This window comes from Lathamus discolor, chromosome 5 (genome assembly GCF_037157495.1).
Source record: "Lathamus discolor isolate bLatDis1 chromosome 5, bLatDis1.hap1, whole genome shotgun sequence".
Taxonomy (NCBI): Eukaryota; Metazoa; Chordata; class Aves; order Psittaciformes; family Psittacidae; genus Lathamus; species Lathamus discolor.
In genome coordinates, this window is record NC_088888.1 from 87,055,531 (window position 1) to 87,074,849 (window position 19,319).

Below are 19,319 nucleotides of genomic sequence, written 5' to 3' on the forward strand. Positions count from 1 at the left end.
TACTGCAAGATTTCATTTTTTAAGTATCTTCCATTCCATTCACCCAACATCAATCTTCAACAACTTAATTTTTAAAAAATTGCTAAATATACATCAAACAGTTCTTCCTTGTGCAACATACGAGATGCAACATCTCTTATTTAAAGGCTGGATGGCACTGCGTTCACTATTATATTGTTAAACAGTGTTCCTGAAATAAACTTTGGAGTTCCTTAACATTCAGGTTTCACAGAATCATAGAATAGTTAGGGTTGGAAAGGACCTTAAGATCATCCAGTTCCAACCCCCCTGCCATGGGCAGGGACACCTCCCACGGGCAGGGACACCTCCCACTAAACAGTGTCACCCAAGGCTCTATCCATTTAACAAACAGCTGTGATTAACATTGAATGCTCTACCTACTCAAACTCCATAAATACTACTTGTCATGCTAAATTCAGATAAGCCAGAGTGAGAGCTTCTCATACTACTTATGCCAGCCTAGCCAGACCACCTACAAAGTCTTTCTCCTACGTATTTGCAAGAAAAGCCTCCCCATAACTTTTTTTGTATCATATAAGACCATATTTTAATCAGACATTATTATGCTAAACTTTAGAACAGAATTACATTGTCTTGTTCCACACAATTTAAAAAACATTTTCCATTATGTGTGATGCTACCAGATGTGTAATCTAGACTTGAGGTATCCTAGCATGCACAAAGAAAAACACACAGTCAAGGACTGGACCAGGAATTCATCATCAGAATAAGCATGCCATTCTGATCTGCTTCTGGATCACCTGTATCAAGCACATCACCCCTGCCTATGAAGGCCTCTTTTCTCCAGCTACTCCTATTCAGATCAACATCAAAGATTCTGAGTTCAGAAGTGGCTGCAAATTTCCAAACCTCTAGAATTAAACATATATATATATATATAAAAAAGCAACCACACTCCATGACTTTATTTCTCCAACACAAGAGCTCTGGATATTTGTCATGCCACTGCTTCTGAAAAGCATGCCTATAACAAATCTTTCTGCAAAACAATGCTCTTATGTGCAGTAACATAAGTTCTGTTCTTTTCATTACTTTCACTGTCATAATGAAATGCCTATTTCAGCATTTTACCTGCTAGCTGCAGATGTTAAGAGGAAAATTTCTCTGCTTACCTGGTACTTCCCTTTCAGTAGTAAGGTCCACAGATCCACTCAGCCTGCTTGCAGCTTGGGGGTAAACCAGACTCATCAGTCATCGGCATCAGAAGAATATCCTTCCCATCTAAATAAATTCATCCTTCCCCACATCAAAAGTTTCTAGAGCTAAAACAAAGCTAGTCTACTGCATCACAGACTATGCAGTTCTCTGAAAAAAGAGAATGGAGGCTGTGAATGATAGGGATACTATGGATCATGATATTAATTACTATGATCTTCAGCTGAATCCTCAGGATTTGGAGATCATGTCCAAGTAGGTGACCATCTGTATATTTTAGAATGGTGGGAGATAAAGATTGTATATGGCCGAGGAAAGCTTTTTTTAGTTGCCATGCTAGAGATCAGGCAGGGAACTTCCAAAACACTCCTACTTTAAACCTTAGCATTCAAAGAAAAAGAGGTAATCTTTATCTTTTTCAGGCACAGAAGAGACTGCTGATAAAGAGGTGAAAGCTAAAATCTGGATATGAATTAGATGTTTGGTGTGCTGATAGACAGCAGGCCTTAAATCATAATGTCAAGCACAATAGTGAAGCTCTGTGCTTCGCTTCAGCCATTAACAAAACTTGATGATTTGTTGTCCTCACAGAGCCTAACAGGTAACTTTTTCAAATACACATTTCATGCTGGCAGCACTGGGTTTTTTGCCCCTATGAATCACCCATTTGAGAATCCAGTGCTAAATTAAGCATCAGAGACTCACATAAAACGCTTCCCAAAGAAGGTACCTGGGCTCCGTTCAAGCCTATGAACCACAAGTAAATAAGCAAACATACAAAACTGACACAATCTCTCTTCTCTTTCTGGACGTCAAGCCATGAGAGCACTGTGTGGATTTCTAAAGTTCCCAAATCTTTGCTGGTAAAAAGTCAACATCACAGAGGGCTGGCAGTGGCAGGGAACTAACCCTTGAGCCAATGCTAAAGAATGAACACATATGGACAGAGAAAGTGCTGGGGACAGACAGACATTAGACTATTCATACTACTGTACGGTATGCGCTAGGAAGTCTTACAAACACCCCGATTTACCCAAATACCCCTACATAAAAATACTCTGGTTTTTAAATTGCAGGTAAAAGTCATGCCCTGTGTTTTGGATGTAACATGAATAAGGAAGTATTGAAGAAAAATCCGGGAAGCAAGTGGAAACTCCTAAATGCTACCCACGCTGGGAGGAACAGGTTATGCTTGCTTGTTGGGCAGCTGTACAGACATACACGGTTCTGCAGAATAGGCAAGGAAATTAGACTTGCTCTCATTAGACTGGGAAGCATTGTAAAAGGCACTCCCACTCTCAGCTTAAATTGTGTAACTTTTTTCTCTGAATGGTTCACCCAGCCAACAGGACTATTCCTGCTCCAAGCTGCACCCACCTAATTATTAGCTAAAATATCCCACATGCATTAGCATTCACTGTTTTACTCCAGATAGCAACCACACCAGGAATTAAGAGAACACAAATCACAGGGAAACACAAAAATTAGCACTCATAATATTAAGACACCTAGCCTGTTATCAAGTCCTAAAGCAGTATGTCACACATCATTCTAGTATGCCCTAAAACAGTACATGAGCTTAAAACAGGAATGCTTTATCTGACCAGGGAAAACTGCCAGCACATATACCAGCACTGGATAAGCAGACTGAAGTGGCCACACAGAAGAAACAGAAGTTGACATACACTGAGCATGGCTACGCATAAGCAAGAGCAAGGACAAAAAGTTCAAAGTAGGCCTTGCTTATGTTCTTCAGATGTCCAGTTGGGACCCTTAAAAATACTCCTTTTGGCAATGGAAAGGGAAAGAAAAGTATAAAAAGTCTATACAGAAGAATTCTTAACCACATAGTAGAAGTATTCACAGCAACTCTACATATGAGTTTGATCAAGCTCAAGGCTTGATCAAGCTCAGACACTGGCCAGAGACAGTGAAGCTGAACACCGGAATTCATCTTAGACATTTGACCATGAAAATAACAGATTGGATATCTGAACTCCTGAGGAAGACACACTTCCACTAATGGTTCACTGCAAGGCAATTCAAGTCTATTATCTGGCATTAGGAAAAACTTCCTACCTAACCTTCCAAGCATTCCCATTCAGAAAAATACTTGCCATTACTTTTCTTACTTTGCCCATTTAGGCAGTAAGGCAAATTTGCAATGCCACAAGATTTTAAATAGGTAGCTTAAAAAAACTAAAGTGACACTAAGTACATTCTGTATTACATGAAGATGAATTAGAGATTTCACTTTCTGCATTAGACAGTTTCCAGACATGAGTATAAGACTGTAAGAATTTAGGATGCATTTGCCTAAGTATCACATACTGTAGTGGCCAGAAGACTGGCAGCAAGCACAGGGACTTCAAGTTTTTCCCCCAAACAAGCCCAACTGCAGAAGAATAAATCACAAACAGCGTTTGCTCACTATTTCACAGGTCTCATACAAAGCACATAGGTCCAGCCTAAGCCATCAAGTAATACCATTATTATCCAAAGCACACTAAAACTCCAGTAATGCATTTGCAAACATAACCAAACACCTTTAAGAGCCTTACTTGGTCTCTTCAGCCAGAAAGACATAATTACCATTTTTTTCTTTCTATTTTCTAGCATTTCTTGTGTCCCAGCAAGTGCAGAGGGAAAAGAACAGAGAAAGGAACAGAAGAGCACAAGCAGGCAATCTTTGGAGAAGACACAGAGCATTTCACTGCTTTTACCAAACACAAGGTGGTCAGCTGCACCATGAAATTCGCTTGCAATAAATGATGAAAACTTTGCAAACTGAAAAAGGAAAGCTGCACTAGTTGGTAGCCAGACTGGAAAACATAAATCTATTATTTATAGATGTAATGCTAAAAATTTGACAAAATTCACTCATGCGGGTAAACAACCCATAAGGACTTCAGGTTACAGTTCTCATTGGATACAAACAAGACCTTCCAGTCCCTTTCAGCTGGATCCCCTTCTCTCTGCTGACAAGACATTCCCCAACAGACTTCAGGAACAGTTACATTTTGGGTGGACACCTCATGAGTTCCTTTGTGTAATGTTAACGTTGGAAAGCATGCATCTTTAGCCCAGGCTTACCACTGACTTCCCAATTGCCATATTCCCACTTACAGTGAACACCTGATAAGCCAAAGACAAAAACCCCACACATTTGTTTGCTTCTTTAAGAACAAATCTGATAGCAGAAGTTTCTGCTAATGAGACTGAAGTGTTTTTATAGAAGTACCATATTCATATTCTAGATAGCTAATGTGGGAGCTTCTCTCAGATTAAAGTAGGCCTGTCAGACTAGCCCTCTATGAGAACTCACCAACACTACCACGACAGGCATACAGCTCTTCCTGAAGCAAATGAGAATCCCGTCTCATTTTAGCGTCAATATCAGGAATCACATACAGACTTCAAGAGAGGACAGGTTACATTGCTGTGCCCTGCAACAGCTCATGTAGGGTTGAAATGATATCACAGTATTTCCCTGGACTGCTTAGGATCAATAGGCACATTTTTACCCCTGTTCTTGCACAGCTCTACATACTGACATACCTGCAAATGTCTGGTAATCCTGTTTTAACTGAAGTGCTTTCTAGTCATTTGCTCCAAAACAGAGGCTACTGTCATTCACACTGCCCAATGACAAGCAGGACAAGAAAGAAGCCAGAGCCGCCGCAGTCAGTGACCTCTCAGGGAAGCCAGCAACCTTCCTTTAACTACTGTCTACAAAGAAGCAGCCCAGCTCATGCTCTGGCAGTCGTTTCAGCTTGTCATGTTTCTTGTATTCATTTTCATCATCAGGCAGAATCCCAAATTTTTGGCCTTGGTTTTCAGCAGCCATAAAGTCTGAACTAGCTTGTTCTTAGCTGCCAGTGCTGAGAAAAGCTGCATGAAAAGTTTTGTGAACTTTTACAGAACAGGAAGAACGTCACAAAAGCCCTGGCCCATGCAATTTTTAGGTTAAAACTTGGCCATAGTCACTGGGCGCACGTTAGCTGAACCTGTTAGTGCTTGTGGGAGGTTTCAAAAGACATTTTCCACTTCTGCTGCTGCTGGAGTGATGCCAGCTGACAGCTTTCATACCCATGGGATGTGGCTCAAGCAATGCCGGTCTGAACTTGACTACATTGCAGGAGCTCCTAATAATAAAATCTTTTCTGGACTCCTCTGTTTAGAAACAGTTGGGGTTTACTATGTTGTCTCATGAAAGAACCCATGTTAGAAATATTCTACTTTATGAAAGGCTGTCTGAAGTTAATAAGCCTCTACTGACACTCGTAACTCAACGTCTGAGTTACAGCGCCCTTCTGAAGAAAGGTGGAAATGGTTCAGTACACAGTAACTTAGAACAATATAGGCAAGGTAACCAACCATAAAGGCAGGTGCAGATGTAAAAGAAAAGGGGGTTGGGGAAGATAAAGAACAATCTCGGGTGCTGCAAGAAATTTCAAATTGTCTAAAATGCTATGTTTCCCAGCAAAAGTAACAAATTGCTTTTCTGCATTAAAGCACAGGTATCTTAAGTTCTGTGAAGCTGGAATAGCACGTTAGGCTCTTCAGCCAGGAAAAAAGCTCCTGGGGTACTGCAGGAAACTACAAAGGCATCAATGGCAAATCAAGTGATCAAGATCAGCTGCTCACTGCCTCTTCCAATATTAGGGATCAAAGACAAGGTAGGTAAACCCAGGCTCAAAAAAAAACCTAACAACAAATCAATGCAATGGCTAATAGACCTGTGCAGCTCTTCGCCAGGGGAGAATACGGAAGATATCCTCATGAGCTCAAGGAGAAACTAAACAAGTATGTGAAAAAGGGATTCATTATGGGCTACCAATTAGACAAACCAAACCCCAAAACTCAGGAAAACCTTCAAACCAGAAACAGTCAGGGGATGGCAAGAGGAGCACTGAAACACACTCTTCTTAATCCTCACTAGGCATCTACTTACTCCAACTGTGGAAGGAAGCTGGGCTAAAAGAGCCTTTGATCTGAAGCTGCACAGCCACTCTTATGTATTCAAGTGAGGAGACATGGAATTACCTTTTCTTCACATTGTAGGATACACCCTTCCCACTAAGAGGGGAGAGATTTCCCTTCTCCTAGTATGAATGTTCATTTCAGTCAAAATGAGACAGATAAACAATGTTCACTTTATTTTCCACATGTCTCTACTTCAGAAGTCTGCCCTTGCAACCTTGCTCTACCTCCCAGAGTTAACAAACACACCTTAAAAGCCTATCAGATTTCATCTTAAGAGCTGTTCCAAGAGTTATCCTCTCTCCACAGCTCCCACCGGAGCTTTTTTTTGGAACTAGACTGCTCCTATACTTAGGAACCTTTTAATTTCCATCCTGATCACTGCCAGCTTTTACCCATCTGTTCTTGTGCCAGAAATGGTCTGGTTTTGAGCTAAGCTGCAAGCCATCTGACACGTTCGCAATAACAGATCAATGGCCTACTACAATGAAGGGAAGTAAAAGGTCAGATCTTCATCACAAAACACCATCTTAAATTTTGCACCTAAAATTCCAAGTTAATCCAAATCCTGGAGAACAGAAACAAAACATACATACACATGCTTCAGATTCTACATTAGCCTGCAAATGTCAAGTGAAAATGCAATGGGATTTTTCTTAAACAGATCCATCAGACTAGAAAGAATATAAAAAATAAGCGTATAAACTTTAAACTTTATAAACTGCAAGAAATTACATGCAATTATGCAAGTCATTTATATAACAGTCGTAACAATAAAGGGAAAAATAAAATAAAATAGGAATAAAGTATAAAAACTTACTTCCCAATGTTTTCAGGTAGTGCTTGCAGAGAGATGTCATTTACTGAAAGACATGTTAGATTCTGTAATTCAGGAAAGCTTTCAGGCAACCTGTGGAGATATTGACTCAAATCAAGGACTTCCATCAGAAGTATTGACATTCACGTAATACATACTGGAAAAGAGAACATGTAGTGGAAAACAAGAATCTATTTAGCAAATAAACACAGAGGGAAGCATTCCCAAACTCCAGCACGACTCTCAGAAAATTCTAAGGATCGTAGTACAAAAAAACCCTATAACTAAAGAGATTTTAAAGCTTTTTCTGTGTCAGAGGATTGGTAATATCCATGCTTCCTAGCCCCTTTCTTCCCTGCCCACAATGTGTAACTTTGAGAAGCTATAGGGCTTGAGAACATTTGAGGCATTTTAACAAATTTTTAAAAAATCAAGCATATTAAAAAAAAACCCGAACATTTTTAGTATTATTTTCCTGTATCACTTAGATAGAGAAATAACCAAATTATTTTCTTTCAGGCTTCCATTACACACAGGCTTACAGCATGGCCATTTTGTATTAGCTACTAGGCTGCCTTTCAAAGGAACAGTCTGTTCCCTACAAAGACAAGGTTGCACTGTTACAGCATTTCACATTTACTGGTTCACAACACAACAGCATGTAATCACTCTCTTCTTACACTATAAAATACAGACATATGCAAAACACTTCCAAAGTTCCCAAAGCCTTTAGGTCGGTCACCTAAGGTCTTCTGCATGACTTGTCTTCCCCTCCCCTCACGCAGGCAGATTCCTGTACCATTCACTGCTCGCTGGCAACTGCGCTGCAGCAAGCAGCTCAGTTTGCGGTTGCACAGGAAACAAGGTGGGTTAAAAGGGGCAATGAGGCGGAGAAGAAACCCCTGACCCAGCCATCCAATTTCTGCTTGTCCTCCAGGGCATGCAACCTCAACTTAAGCTGTAGCATTTGGTTTGGTTCCTGCTCTCAGCACCACCCAGCTCAAGGCAGATGGAGTGACCTGCAGGCAACCAGCTAAAAGGAGACACACACCTACAAGCAAATACAACTGTGCACGATGAGAAAGGGAAAAAAAACAAATTAGAACGGAGGGTAGAGGGTGCTTTTAATGTGCTCAACTCCATACTGCACTATACGCAATTTTCTGACCTTTATTAACAAAACATGCTTGATGTCTCCAAAATGTGAGCTCCCATAACTACTCATCACCGGTTAGGCTATAAAAGGTTTAAGACTGGAGCTAAACAGTCTGAGTATCTTTTGGTCAGCCCTGAAGCGGGCAGGCAGTTAGACTAGATGATGGTTGTAGGTCCTGTCTAATTAGAACTATTCTATCTATATCATATAGTGGAATTCCAGTCTAATCTACAATAAATGTGCCTGGGTTTTATTAATATAAATCTGAAATAATCTGAAAGCTACATGGAAAATGGTCTGCCAGCCACTTTTAATGCTGTAGGCTCATCAATTATTAAGGTTGACAATGAGACAACATATTGTATTAGTGGTAGAACATTGATTGGGAAGATCTCTGCCCAGCTTTTACGCTTAGAGGAAATAAGGACAAGAATCAATGGCTATAAAAAAGTTCCACGATACCACACAGAAAAGGAAACCACTACTAGATTTTCCCACTCTGTGCAAATTAGTGCCAAAACCTACATGCTGTTACACAAGTAAAACTGACATTCTGGATCTCGTTATAGAAAATACCTGGCAACCATGTGTAAACAGCTTTTGGTATCTGTGTTTTCTAACTCACTAAACTGCTCCAAGTGATGTTTTCCAGGACATACACAGACTTTGGAGCCACTTTATCAAGAATTGCCTAAAATTCCCTTTAACTGTCAACTAAGAGCTATGAGATCTACTTCAACCCCATTAAAAAGCCTTTCAACTCGTTTGTTAATTTTACTCAGTTGTAGCTGTGCATTACAACTACTGTTTAAGGAAACAAATTACTCAGGCCCCAGGCCTTATTCAGCACACGAAATCGAGAAGGATAACTAGCACACTAATACAGACAATTCTGGTTTCAGCAGCAAGAGATGCAGTTCTGAGCTTTATGTACTGCACATTCATGCCTGGGAAAAAGCTGTTCGGGAACCCTCACCACTTGCCTATCTAAATATCAGCTCAACCTCAGTTTGCTTTACTGGATTTTTGTGGTATTATTATCCTCACTATATAAATGGGCTACAGAGGCACAGGGATTAAGATCACAAGTGTCCCTTTAACGCTCAAAGATGTGACTTTCCAGAGAACTTAGACCACACTATGGGCAATATTCAAAGCACACTTCTGAAGAAACTCAGCTGCACACGTGGGAGAAGCAGTCTTGCAAAACCACTGGAGCGGCTTAAGATATTACAGACACTCTCCTGTTTGTTAGCACTCTGGCACCCCAGCAAGCAGCTAATCATGCAAGTATTCCTAGCCCATCACAGTGCAAAGCAAAGCAGGTCGGCAAGTGCCCACAGTGAATACTCTGGCTTATGTGACTTTCTCAGCATCACAAAGGAGCACTGTGCCATGGGCTGGCTTAAGAAACAGTTCTCCAAATACTGGTCAAAGGCCTTAACTAGCAGTTGATCTTTTCCTTGCTATCTCCAGCCTTCTTTAGTAGATAAATTTCAAATTCTTCAGCAAATGGAACAGAGAAATGTAAATAAAGCCCCTCTTCTGTACTAAAAGTGTGCATAATCCCCAAACCCCAGCTCATCAGAATACAGACCACCAGGAACCGTAGCAGTCACTGACATATGCAGTGCATTTCTGCCACATTACTGGATGTCACCGTGTCCCAATTGATAGGAGGGTGATGAAATGCTAGTCCAAGCTTTAATCATTAGTAAAAGCCATTATCTGCAGCAGCTGATATAAAGCCTATTCCAAATCGTCAGGCACCTGGGTTTGTGCCAATGTATTCATGCTAACCATTGCCTTACCTTTACCAAGTATGAGCATGGTTTTCCTATGCGTTTAAGAAGAGGAATGAAAATTACTTAAGAGACAATCAGATTTACATTTTTCCTGGTTGGCTAACAAATTTCATCCCAAGGAAGATGCACATCACTTCTTAAATCTGAACTTTTGCTGCATTCCCTGCCAGAGACAGACACTGTTGGCAAGATTTCATAGAGATCCTAGATCACAATTTTTAAGGCTTATTTAAAATTGTAATTGTTACAGCAAGACTGTAATTCTGGTATAGCAGGTACTAAGAAGAAGGTGGAAGTTACCTAGTCAGTGGATTCCCACTGAAATCTGCTACCTGTAGTGCTCTGCAGAATGAGATGCTTTCTGGTATTTCAGGAATATCTGCAGAAATAAAAATAAAGGAAAAAAGATTGTCAACAACTGTACTGCAGCTACACTGAAATCATTGACTCATTACATTCAGTAACTTGCTATTGCAAGAAGTTATCTTGGTATCTTTCAAGACATTTCAACATGCAAGCCTGCTTCATGTCCATGTACACAGCTATTGCAGCACAGCCATTTCGTGCTTTTTCACACCCCATTTCCCTCTTCTGCTCCACGCTTGTCTTCCTGATCCTGGACTACTCACCTGTCCTTGGACTGATCTTTATCAGCCTCTGCTCATCAAAAAACCCAAACTCTCTATGTGTCACGACTGTCCTAAAGAGCCAGTTAAAAGCTGAGCCTCTTGTAATTTGATCAATACCTGTGCAGGAAGAAAGTATGTGGGGAGGGAAAACAAGGGGAGGAAGAAGAGGACATGCAAGTCTCTCTACCTGTAACACACGCATGGGAGAAGAACCAGCCTCCCTCACACTAAAAACAGGTAATTTTAAATATTATTGAAATTGATGGGTCCCAAGTAAGTTCCAGGACACTTTTTCAGACTGCTAAAGAGTAATCAGAGATACCTGTATGTGAAAAAAGATTTCTTTTTATTTCAAGTATCATTAACATTACATGTTTACCTACTACGGATTGGCATATGCTATCTTAGACATAAAATTGTTTTCTGGTCCTCTTACACCAAGCTGTATTATCATGAATAGCTGTGGGTCCTCTGTGTAGGTCCTTGTTTACTAAGATCCAGCAAAACTGAAACAAACATGTTTGGTTTCTTGGTTTAACAACTTAGATTTTTATGACTCATTTTGAAAAGAATTCAAGAGGAAAAAAGGTAAATCTTAAAGTAAAAATCAGACTTTATTTCCAAGCTTTTTCCTATTTCCATTTTTTCTACAGAGCATGATTACATCTACTCCATCTCTTCCTGCTGCTGTCATCACAAAGAATACTTTGGGAAACGCCTTCACAGATTTTCCTCATGCAAGTGGCACCACTGACTTCAGCAGCTATCGGTGATCTAAATACACTGAAGAAATACTTGGCAATTGGGTCTCTTCCTACCTATCTGAGTAACTCAGAATTGACTGCTTACGGATTTTATTCAGCTCTTCTCCCCAAAAGCTGCATGATGGAGGGAGGAAAGTACCTGCTCATCATGTTCACCTCTTGCCAGGTAATCTGAGTGAATGCATCTATTTTGAATGATTCCCAGATCGGAAATGAACCCAGGGCCAGCAAGAACACCATGTCACTAGTTATGAACAACCAATGAAAGGGCAGTAGAGGAGCCTCTCCTGGAAACCTTCTCTGCCCCCCATGAGTGGGAAGGGCTGGAGGAAAGGAGGGAGATGGGCACCATCCATATGGGTTTCACCCCATCCAAGAGGTGCTTCCTCTTGGAATGGAAGCAAATCACTCTTGCCTCAAGAACCGCAGTGCTCCCAGTACACAAGGCACAGCTTCGAAAACAGGTAGGGCAGGTGGAGAAACAGTTCCTAATGATTACGAGTAGCTCTGGAGTGGTCTAATCACTAACCCCAGAAACACACTGCATAGTCAGAAAATACATTCACTGTTACTAAATATCAAAATAATGAGTAAGAAGCAAATACCCACACTGCAACACATCAAACAACCACGCTGCGCTCCCACAACACCAAAGCCACCTAGGGTGAGGTTTGCCTGGAGCGGTACAAATAGTTCCCTCAGTGTGCTTGGTGAAGGAGAAACTTTCAAGGCCCATTAACAACAGTAGTTTTCCCATAAAATGGAATAGGTGACTTTAAAGACTAAGTCCATCAATGATGTTTTATATGTTCTTACCCACCCACTCCTCCATAACAGCTTTGGTATTTGAGGGGAAGCAGGTTTTTTTCCAGGGAAACATCTTTCTCAGAAATACAACAGCAAAGAGGTAAATTCAAAATGGATCATTAGGTGGGACCTTTGAGGTCAGAAGGGACAGGTCACACCAAGAACCCAAATCAGGCTTAAGAGAGCTCACTCCCCTGTGGCAGCCTGCCTCACAGAGGGACCAGACCACCCAGTGGGACTGCAGCCTGGAGCAAGGGCCAGAGAGGTGCGGGTACCACAGTTCCGGACCCTGTGCAGGGGGCATCAGGCCAGAGAGCACACAAGCCTCTTCAGACTCTTCATGGGTCTCATCTCAAGCCTGAGTCCAGCACAACACATGCCAGTGCGCAGTCACCCAGCAGATCCTCCACAAAGATCCCCAGACATAGTCATGAAACCACCACAGGGCTCCCAAGTTTAAAATGGGAGGTACTTGAACAACCAGCCTGTTTCAAAGCACCACATTCACAAGCATGTCTCCTGACCCCACTTCAGGAGTCAAAACCTCACATTTTATTCCTTTCGCATGGCAGGGACAAACAGGTCTGAATAGCACATTTAAGTAACTGAAATGGAAAACAGAAGTTTCATTAAGATTGCTTGATTAAATGATGGCCTTAAAGTGATAAATTCTTGTAATGCTCGAAGTACTTAAAAGCGTTTGCCTTTCACTAACACTCCAGAGAGTAAAAGCACTGATATCATTGCAGAGACATTGCTCCCTCTTGCAAAACAGATGGCATTTTCTTTTTTTTTTAAAGCATTCACTTTTGAAAGCAAGTTCCAAGAAATTCGAACAGGACACAGAAATGGGAACCTTCCCCTTCCCTACGAAGAAATACACATAAAATCAAAACAATATCAAAATTGCATTTACAGACAGTAGAACCGATGGTTTTACCCATTCCACAATTAAGCACCACCTGTAGAAGACTGAATTTGTAATACCGGATTATTGATAACAGAGGTCATAAATGCACTCAGATAGATGTTGTTACTTCTACCTTGCATTACAGCAACAATGCTGATACTGAGCTCAGCTAGTAAAGAATGTGTCATCCACCATTTAGTCTTCATACCATCCTTCCATGGATAACTAGCTGGAAAAGTCCTGAAAGGGACATGGCTACTTCAAAGCTTCTGAGGACCCCAAATAACTTGCTTCTTTTAAACCAAGACAGTGGCCACAACTTTTATATACACACATATATATGTGTAGATACACAACCCCCTCATATACAAATACACACTTTCCTGTGTGAATCATTTTTATCTCGGATAAAAACAAGCTTACAAAAATCAAAGCACAAGTAGAACTAACTGTTCTATACAGTTTATACACATAAAAATGCAACATATAAAGCAGAAGATAAATCCTCTATGACAACATTTCTGAAACTATCATGTTACTGATTTCCTCTAATGGCATGTAGTTTCATTGCTATATTGCAAATAATTTCTACTTCTGTATGATGGACTATGAAAACAAGAAAATAGAAATAGACCATCTCAGCAGAGGTATTTTGATAAGCTTTTTCTTTTACAAGTCCTGGGTATTATCTGTAAAATCACCAAGTATCTGAGCTAAGTAAAAATTACTGCAGTATAAGATACTACGTAAAATAAGGCAGTATAAGCACTGCTCACAGTTTGGACGCATTTGCAAATTACTAAATCTGTTTTGAAAATGAATCATGCTTCCCCAGCATAGATATTCCAGACTATGAAGTTACTATATGGGCAAAAATCTTCAAGAATAAATGGTAACAGACACAGGGAAAAGAAGGAAAACTCCATTTCTAGGGATGTTCTACACGTATACTTTCACTATTTGTTTCTTCTCTTGCACCTAACTGGACAAAGAACAGACAAAAATTCAGCGCCACTGTCTGAACTGAGGATCACTACATGTTTAGTGAGTTCAACAACATTGAAATGTAACTCGTTCTAATTGCAAAGCATCTTAAAAAGATTTCTGAGGCAAAGCACAACCAAGTTACTTTATCACTACATGTGAAGACTACTGTAACATTGCGCTGTATAAATGAACTCAGAAGAGAAAAAGTAAGGAGCATTTTAGCATCTGACAACAAAAACGAAGTGGTAATTGCAGCAGAGGTGATGATTCATAATAGAAGCATTGACATAATCATGATATGCAACAGAAGGTATTAAAATATATAAATAAATCCTTCTGTCTCTTGATGGATTAAACAGCTTTCATCATTACTGTTGCCTGCTCAGTTTCATTACATTAACACATGCATCCCTGCCAATAGCAGCAGCAGTAAGCTTAAATGCTTTTCTTGCCACTGCTGGATACCCAGCTGAAATTCTCAAATTCAACTTAAATATCTAGGGTTCTTCTAATGCTACACACTGAAAAATGCTCTACATTTACACGATGCCCCAGATGTTCTGGCATACAGATTGTGCAGCATTGCTAATAATAAAGCCATAAACCAAGCATAAGCCCTGTGACGTGTGACAATACAAATATGCTGGCAGCAAAAAAGAAGTCATGCCAGCAGAAGTGGATGAAAATGAAGCTTGGCAGTCATGTATATAAGAGGGCATATTTCCCTCCTCCCTCCATTCAGAATACCTCTCAGATGTTTATTGTTCTAGTTTGCACAAGAATCTGCTAATGATGTAACAAGCCCTGTGCAAGTGACTTAAAAGGTAAGTTCGACACTAGAGAATTTTATGCTATCTGAATAAGAAAATTAATTCTAATTTTTTTTTTTTTGGTGCCTTTAATAATAAAAAAAAAAAAGAAAAAAAAAACAGCAACAGCAGGCAAACAAAAAAGATTTTTACACCAGCGACATCTCTCAATCCCCATTCCTCTACTTTCCTCCTTCTGACAACTGGGAGGGCAAGGGGAGAAGAAAAATCTTATTTTTAAGCTGATAAAACCTTTCGTATGGCACATTTTTGCAGCATTTTATATAGAATTTCAGGAACTGGTAGGTTTCTTTCTGTCTAACCAGAGGCTACAGGGCCAGCATCTTTTATGAACTCTGCAACAGTGAATGCAATTTCCAATACCTAATCAATATCAAGACAAAAGCAATGGCCGAGAAAGTCCTAGGCTATGACAGGGTGACCAGTCCAGAGCTACTCAGATAGTGGACTCTAGCTCAAAGTGAAAAGTATTTTTACAAGAACTTCGCTGAGGGAAAGTTTACAGTGTTGAAGAGTCTTTCAGGTTGCAACTACTGGATGCTGTCATATTTTCCAGCTGTGAAGGCAACATGGAGCACTGTGCGTTAAGAAGGCTGGAGCTGGCACACTGCATACACCCAGTGAAAGCCGAGTGAATAGCCCTGATCTGGATGGTGGAAAGCCCACCACCAGGTACACACGACATAAGCAAAACACCTTGACTACTCAGTGATTCGTAATTCATAAATGTATTAAGCAGTTGATTAGTTTACACTAAAAGTATACCCAAGAAGCCTATTCCAGACCCAAAGACTGTGAATCCATGCAGCGTTATCCCTCAGGAGAGAGACAACAAGCAACGAACCAGATCTCATCCAATTCAATACACAGATTTTTTCCCCCTGCCTATTCTCACTTGTATAATATACAGTATCTACACCAGTGTATCATACACACATTGAAGCATGAAGCCCTGCAGTGCTTGAGTAGTTTAGGAGCCTAAAGTTCCCTTCTTCCACAGAGGTTCCTCTGTGCCCCCCCGCCCCTTCTTAGAGGGGTCCTGCCCTTGAGAAAGCTCTCTAGCCATCCTCTCCACCTTCCAAACCTGAGAGGAAGGAAACTGCACGCTTAGTCAAATACCTTGCAAGAAGGAATTTGTGCTGCAAATACTTGTTTGTCTTTGCAAAGGGCTCGCCAGCTGGAAAGCCCCAATGAGCAGGCTGTTGTCTTTCAGAGACAGCACTGCATCTCTCTACCTTCCCCAAAGCAGCCAAGTGCAGCTCCCAGAGGTTCTATCTCTGCAGGGGGGAGAGATGGAGGAAGGTTACTCATCCTCTCCCTCCATTTCCACATTAAGATAATGACATACACAATGGCCTGACAAGCTTCTTCCATCTTAAAATCCAGAAGGTTTTGCTACCAGCCGTGAAGGCTGAAGTTGTCAACCTCTTTAGGTAGAGAAAGCACTATGATTTCTGGGGCATGATGTGACAGGAGTCACAAGGCTCTTGCAAAGTCTATTGAGGTTAAGTAGCTCTTGTGCAGGTTGTAACATTTTCCCCTTCATGCTCCAATGCTGAGGATATACAAAATACAAGAGATACAGCTCCTTTAAGACGTGTCTTTAAAGCTTTAAGGAAAATTCTCAAACAGGTTCAGGTAGGGTTTTCTCAATTAAATCCCTTGTTGTATAATTAACAAGAAACTCAGGCCAGGAAAGCATCTCATTCTTTTTCCTCACTGCTTCCCTTTTCCAAGCAAAAAGAGGAGCAGGAAAAAAACCCTCGCAAAACTGCATTTCATGGATACACAGATACAAGGCATGTTACTTGAAAGAAAACTCTGTGGGGACATAAAAACAAGCTGGTTTTTGAACAGATAGCATGTAGTAAATCAATAGCCTGTCCTCAGATGCAGGAAGAAGCAGTAACAGAGGACCGGGAGCTATAAATTGGAAACGAGGAAAAAGAAGGGCAAGGGTAAGATCAAAGATCAGATCACAGGGAAACAATAGTTCCAGGGGAATTAAGTGAAAGAGCTCAGGTTCAGCAAGGCATTTAGGTCTTCTGCCTTCTTACTGATACATGCTAATTGAGAGTTAAACAAGGTCAGGAGACATTTTTATGAGGATTTCCATCGTGGACCTCAAGGCTAGCAGGAATTTAATACTTTTAGTCTGAGAAGCAAGGTAAAAAAAGGTTAAAACTAATATCCTACCTATAAAGCTGTGGATGACAAAGTGCTTTAACAGCAAAGTTACAGATTCATTGGATTAATTCTTTAGCAACTTCATAGGCATAGCATTTAACCTTCTCAACACAAAAAACACTCCAAAACCCCAGCAACTCTGTGGATACGAGAACTAACAACGCCTGTTTGCAGATTGCCATTTTATGATCTCTAATCTACATTATCCAGAACATGAAATATTTATTTTATGTCACTCCCTTATGAGCTGTCTGATGTTTAACGCTTTAGCTGATACTCCAACAGGCCAAAGGTTTCTGTCTCCAACTTGTCCTGCTGATTCAAAACAAGGGGAAAAAAACAGAAAACCTCACAAAAATCATGACCCCCCCCACCCCCCCCCAAAAAAAAAAAAAAAAAAACAAAACAAAAAACAAGCAAACAAAAAAAATCCCTTCAAAATCCATAACCTTCCACTGAATTTGGATGAAGCCGGACATCATTACTACATGTGCACGCAAGTGCATTAGCAAATTCCTCAGAAAAAAACAGTCAATTCTCTGGCAGAATATACCGTGATGGAAAAATCCACTTTTCTGTAATCCATTTAAAAATAGAATCTTCTCAACTTCTCTGATTAGATTATTCCATCATGAGATTCCACTTATCTTCTCTTTCCGAATCATGGTCAGCACTTGCTGCTTCTTCTTTCCCCTCCCTGCTGAGCAAGGGCTCAGTGACTAGGTCCAGTCTTTCCTCTCTCACCTTATTTCTCCTATTGCACCTCCTCTTCCAATTTACCAACATCAAACTCATTTTAGTGACACAGATTCACAAATCCCAAATTTTATATCACTTTTTCAAAGCAAGCAAGAATTCCTACACATCTGTGGGATTCTGCAGTGCTCCAGAATCTAAAAGCAATTTACAGTGCCTGTTTCTTTCTTCACTAGTACTCTGCTTTGTACATCAATCCCTAAACTTTATGTGTAAAACATGAAGATGATAATGTATTTTAAGCACTGGTTTTAAACTAACATCAAAGGACGGATGGGAGATAATACAAAGAAAATATACCCCAACACAGCTGCCAGCAAGCAACCATCTAAAAGAGTGAAAAATTCTGTTATCTCCGTGTCTCCAACAAGGGAACTCTCATTAGCCAAAAAAAAGAAACACCAAAAAATCCCAAAACAGTCACCAGCCAAAGCTGAGGATCAACTATCTGTAGTAAGTGCTCTTTGGTAGGATGTCCCATGGCCTTGAGGTATACACAACCAAGGCTGCAGTGAGTACATTCACAGGTTGCTTTCTTATACCGGGTAAAATGTGTCTGTGCAGAAGTAGGACAGCAATTCTTGTTTGTCCGCAAGTGCTCACCTGGACACAAATCAGTTCAGAAGGCAAACAAGCAGCATCCAGAAGTTGCATATGTTACCAAGAAAATGCATTTGCCAACTGAACTGCCTCACAGCACAGCTTGCTGGCTGCTTTTCATTTGAGTTTTCCTTACCCACCAAGCAAGAAAGCATCACTTCACGTTTATTTCTCAGCACTCTGGGTTTTGTCATTTACCACCAGACCTGTACCGGCACGTTTGCGTCGGGGCAGCTGGTGGCAGGCAGAGAAGAATTGGATTTCATGGAGATGGCCTCTGCCTGGATGCTGTGAAAGTGCAGTAGAGGTGGACAGCCAGATACAAGGTGAGAGCACAGGGCGAAAGGCAGCAGAGCCTCTGTGGGACTGCAGGACAGGATCAGAAGAGTTAAGAGTGCTTCTGCCTGATTAGCTTATGTCCTCACAGTAAAATAGCTGGGTCACCAGCCCAGGCTGAACTGAAACAAGTGATCAAGCCTTTCCTCTGCCAGGATTTCTAGTTTGAAAACAATGATTACCCTGCTTTGGGTAGGGGGAGAGAAAAGGGGAACTCATACCTACTTTATGGGCAAAAGGGAGGCAATCCTACAGTATGGATGGCAGGTATGTCTTTGAGAACAGATGGCTGAATAAAAAAGGGAAAGCACTGGTGCGTATGCACTGATACACACAAATGTGTTGAAGCCCCAGAGAGCAAAGCAAAGTTTACACGCCAGTCTTCAGTGGCATGGACTGATACTCTGCAGGTCAGCTGCCCTGTGCTCACCCAGTCTTCTAAGGAAGTTTTAAATTACCTGTTAAATAAAACATACCTATCACACAACGAATGTGGTGTCCTGAAAATGACTAAGATCTAAAAAAGAGGCTTTAAAATCAGGTTGCAAAGCAGCT

At 40.8% G+C, this 19,319-nt stretch overlaps 1 protein-coding gene across 1 annotated transcript in view; it reads right to left on the reverse strand.

Moving 5' to 3' along the window:
- LRRC1 (leucine rich repeat containing 1) overlaps positions 1-19,319 on the reverse strand; it is a 70,370-nt gene that overhangs the window by 30,510 nt on the left and 20,541 nt on the right. The window contains exons 3-4 of the mRNA XM_065681492.1: positions 10,259-10,337; positions 7,001-7,090 (exon numbers count right to left, since the gene is read on the reverse strand). Of these exons, the coding sequence (XP_065537564.1) occupies positions 7,001-7,090; positions 10,259-10,337 (169 nt within the window). The remainder of the gene's footprint in view (positions 1-7,000; positions 7,091-10,258; positions 10,338-19,319) is intronic.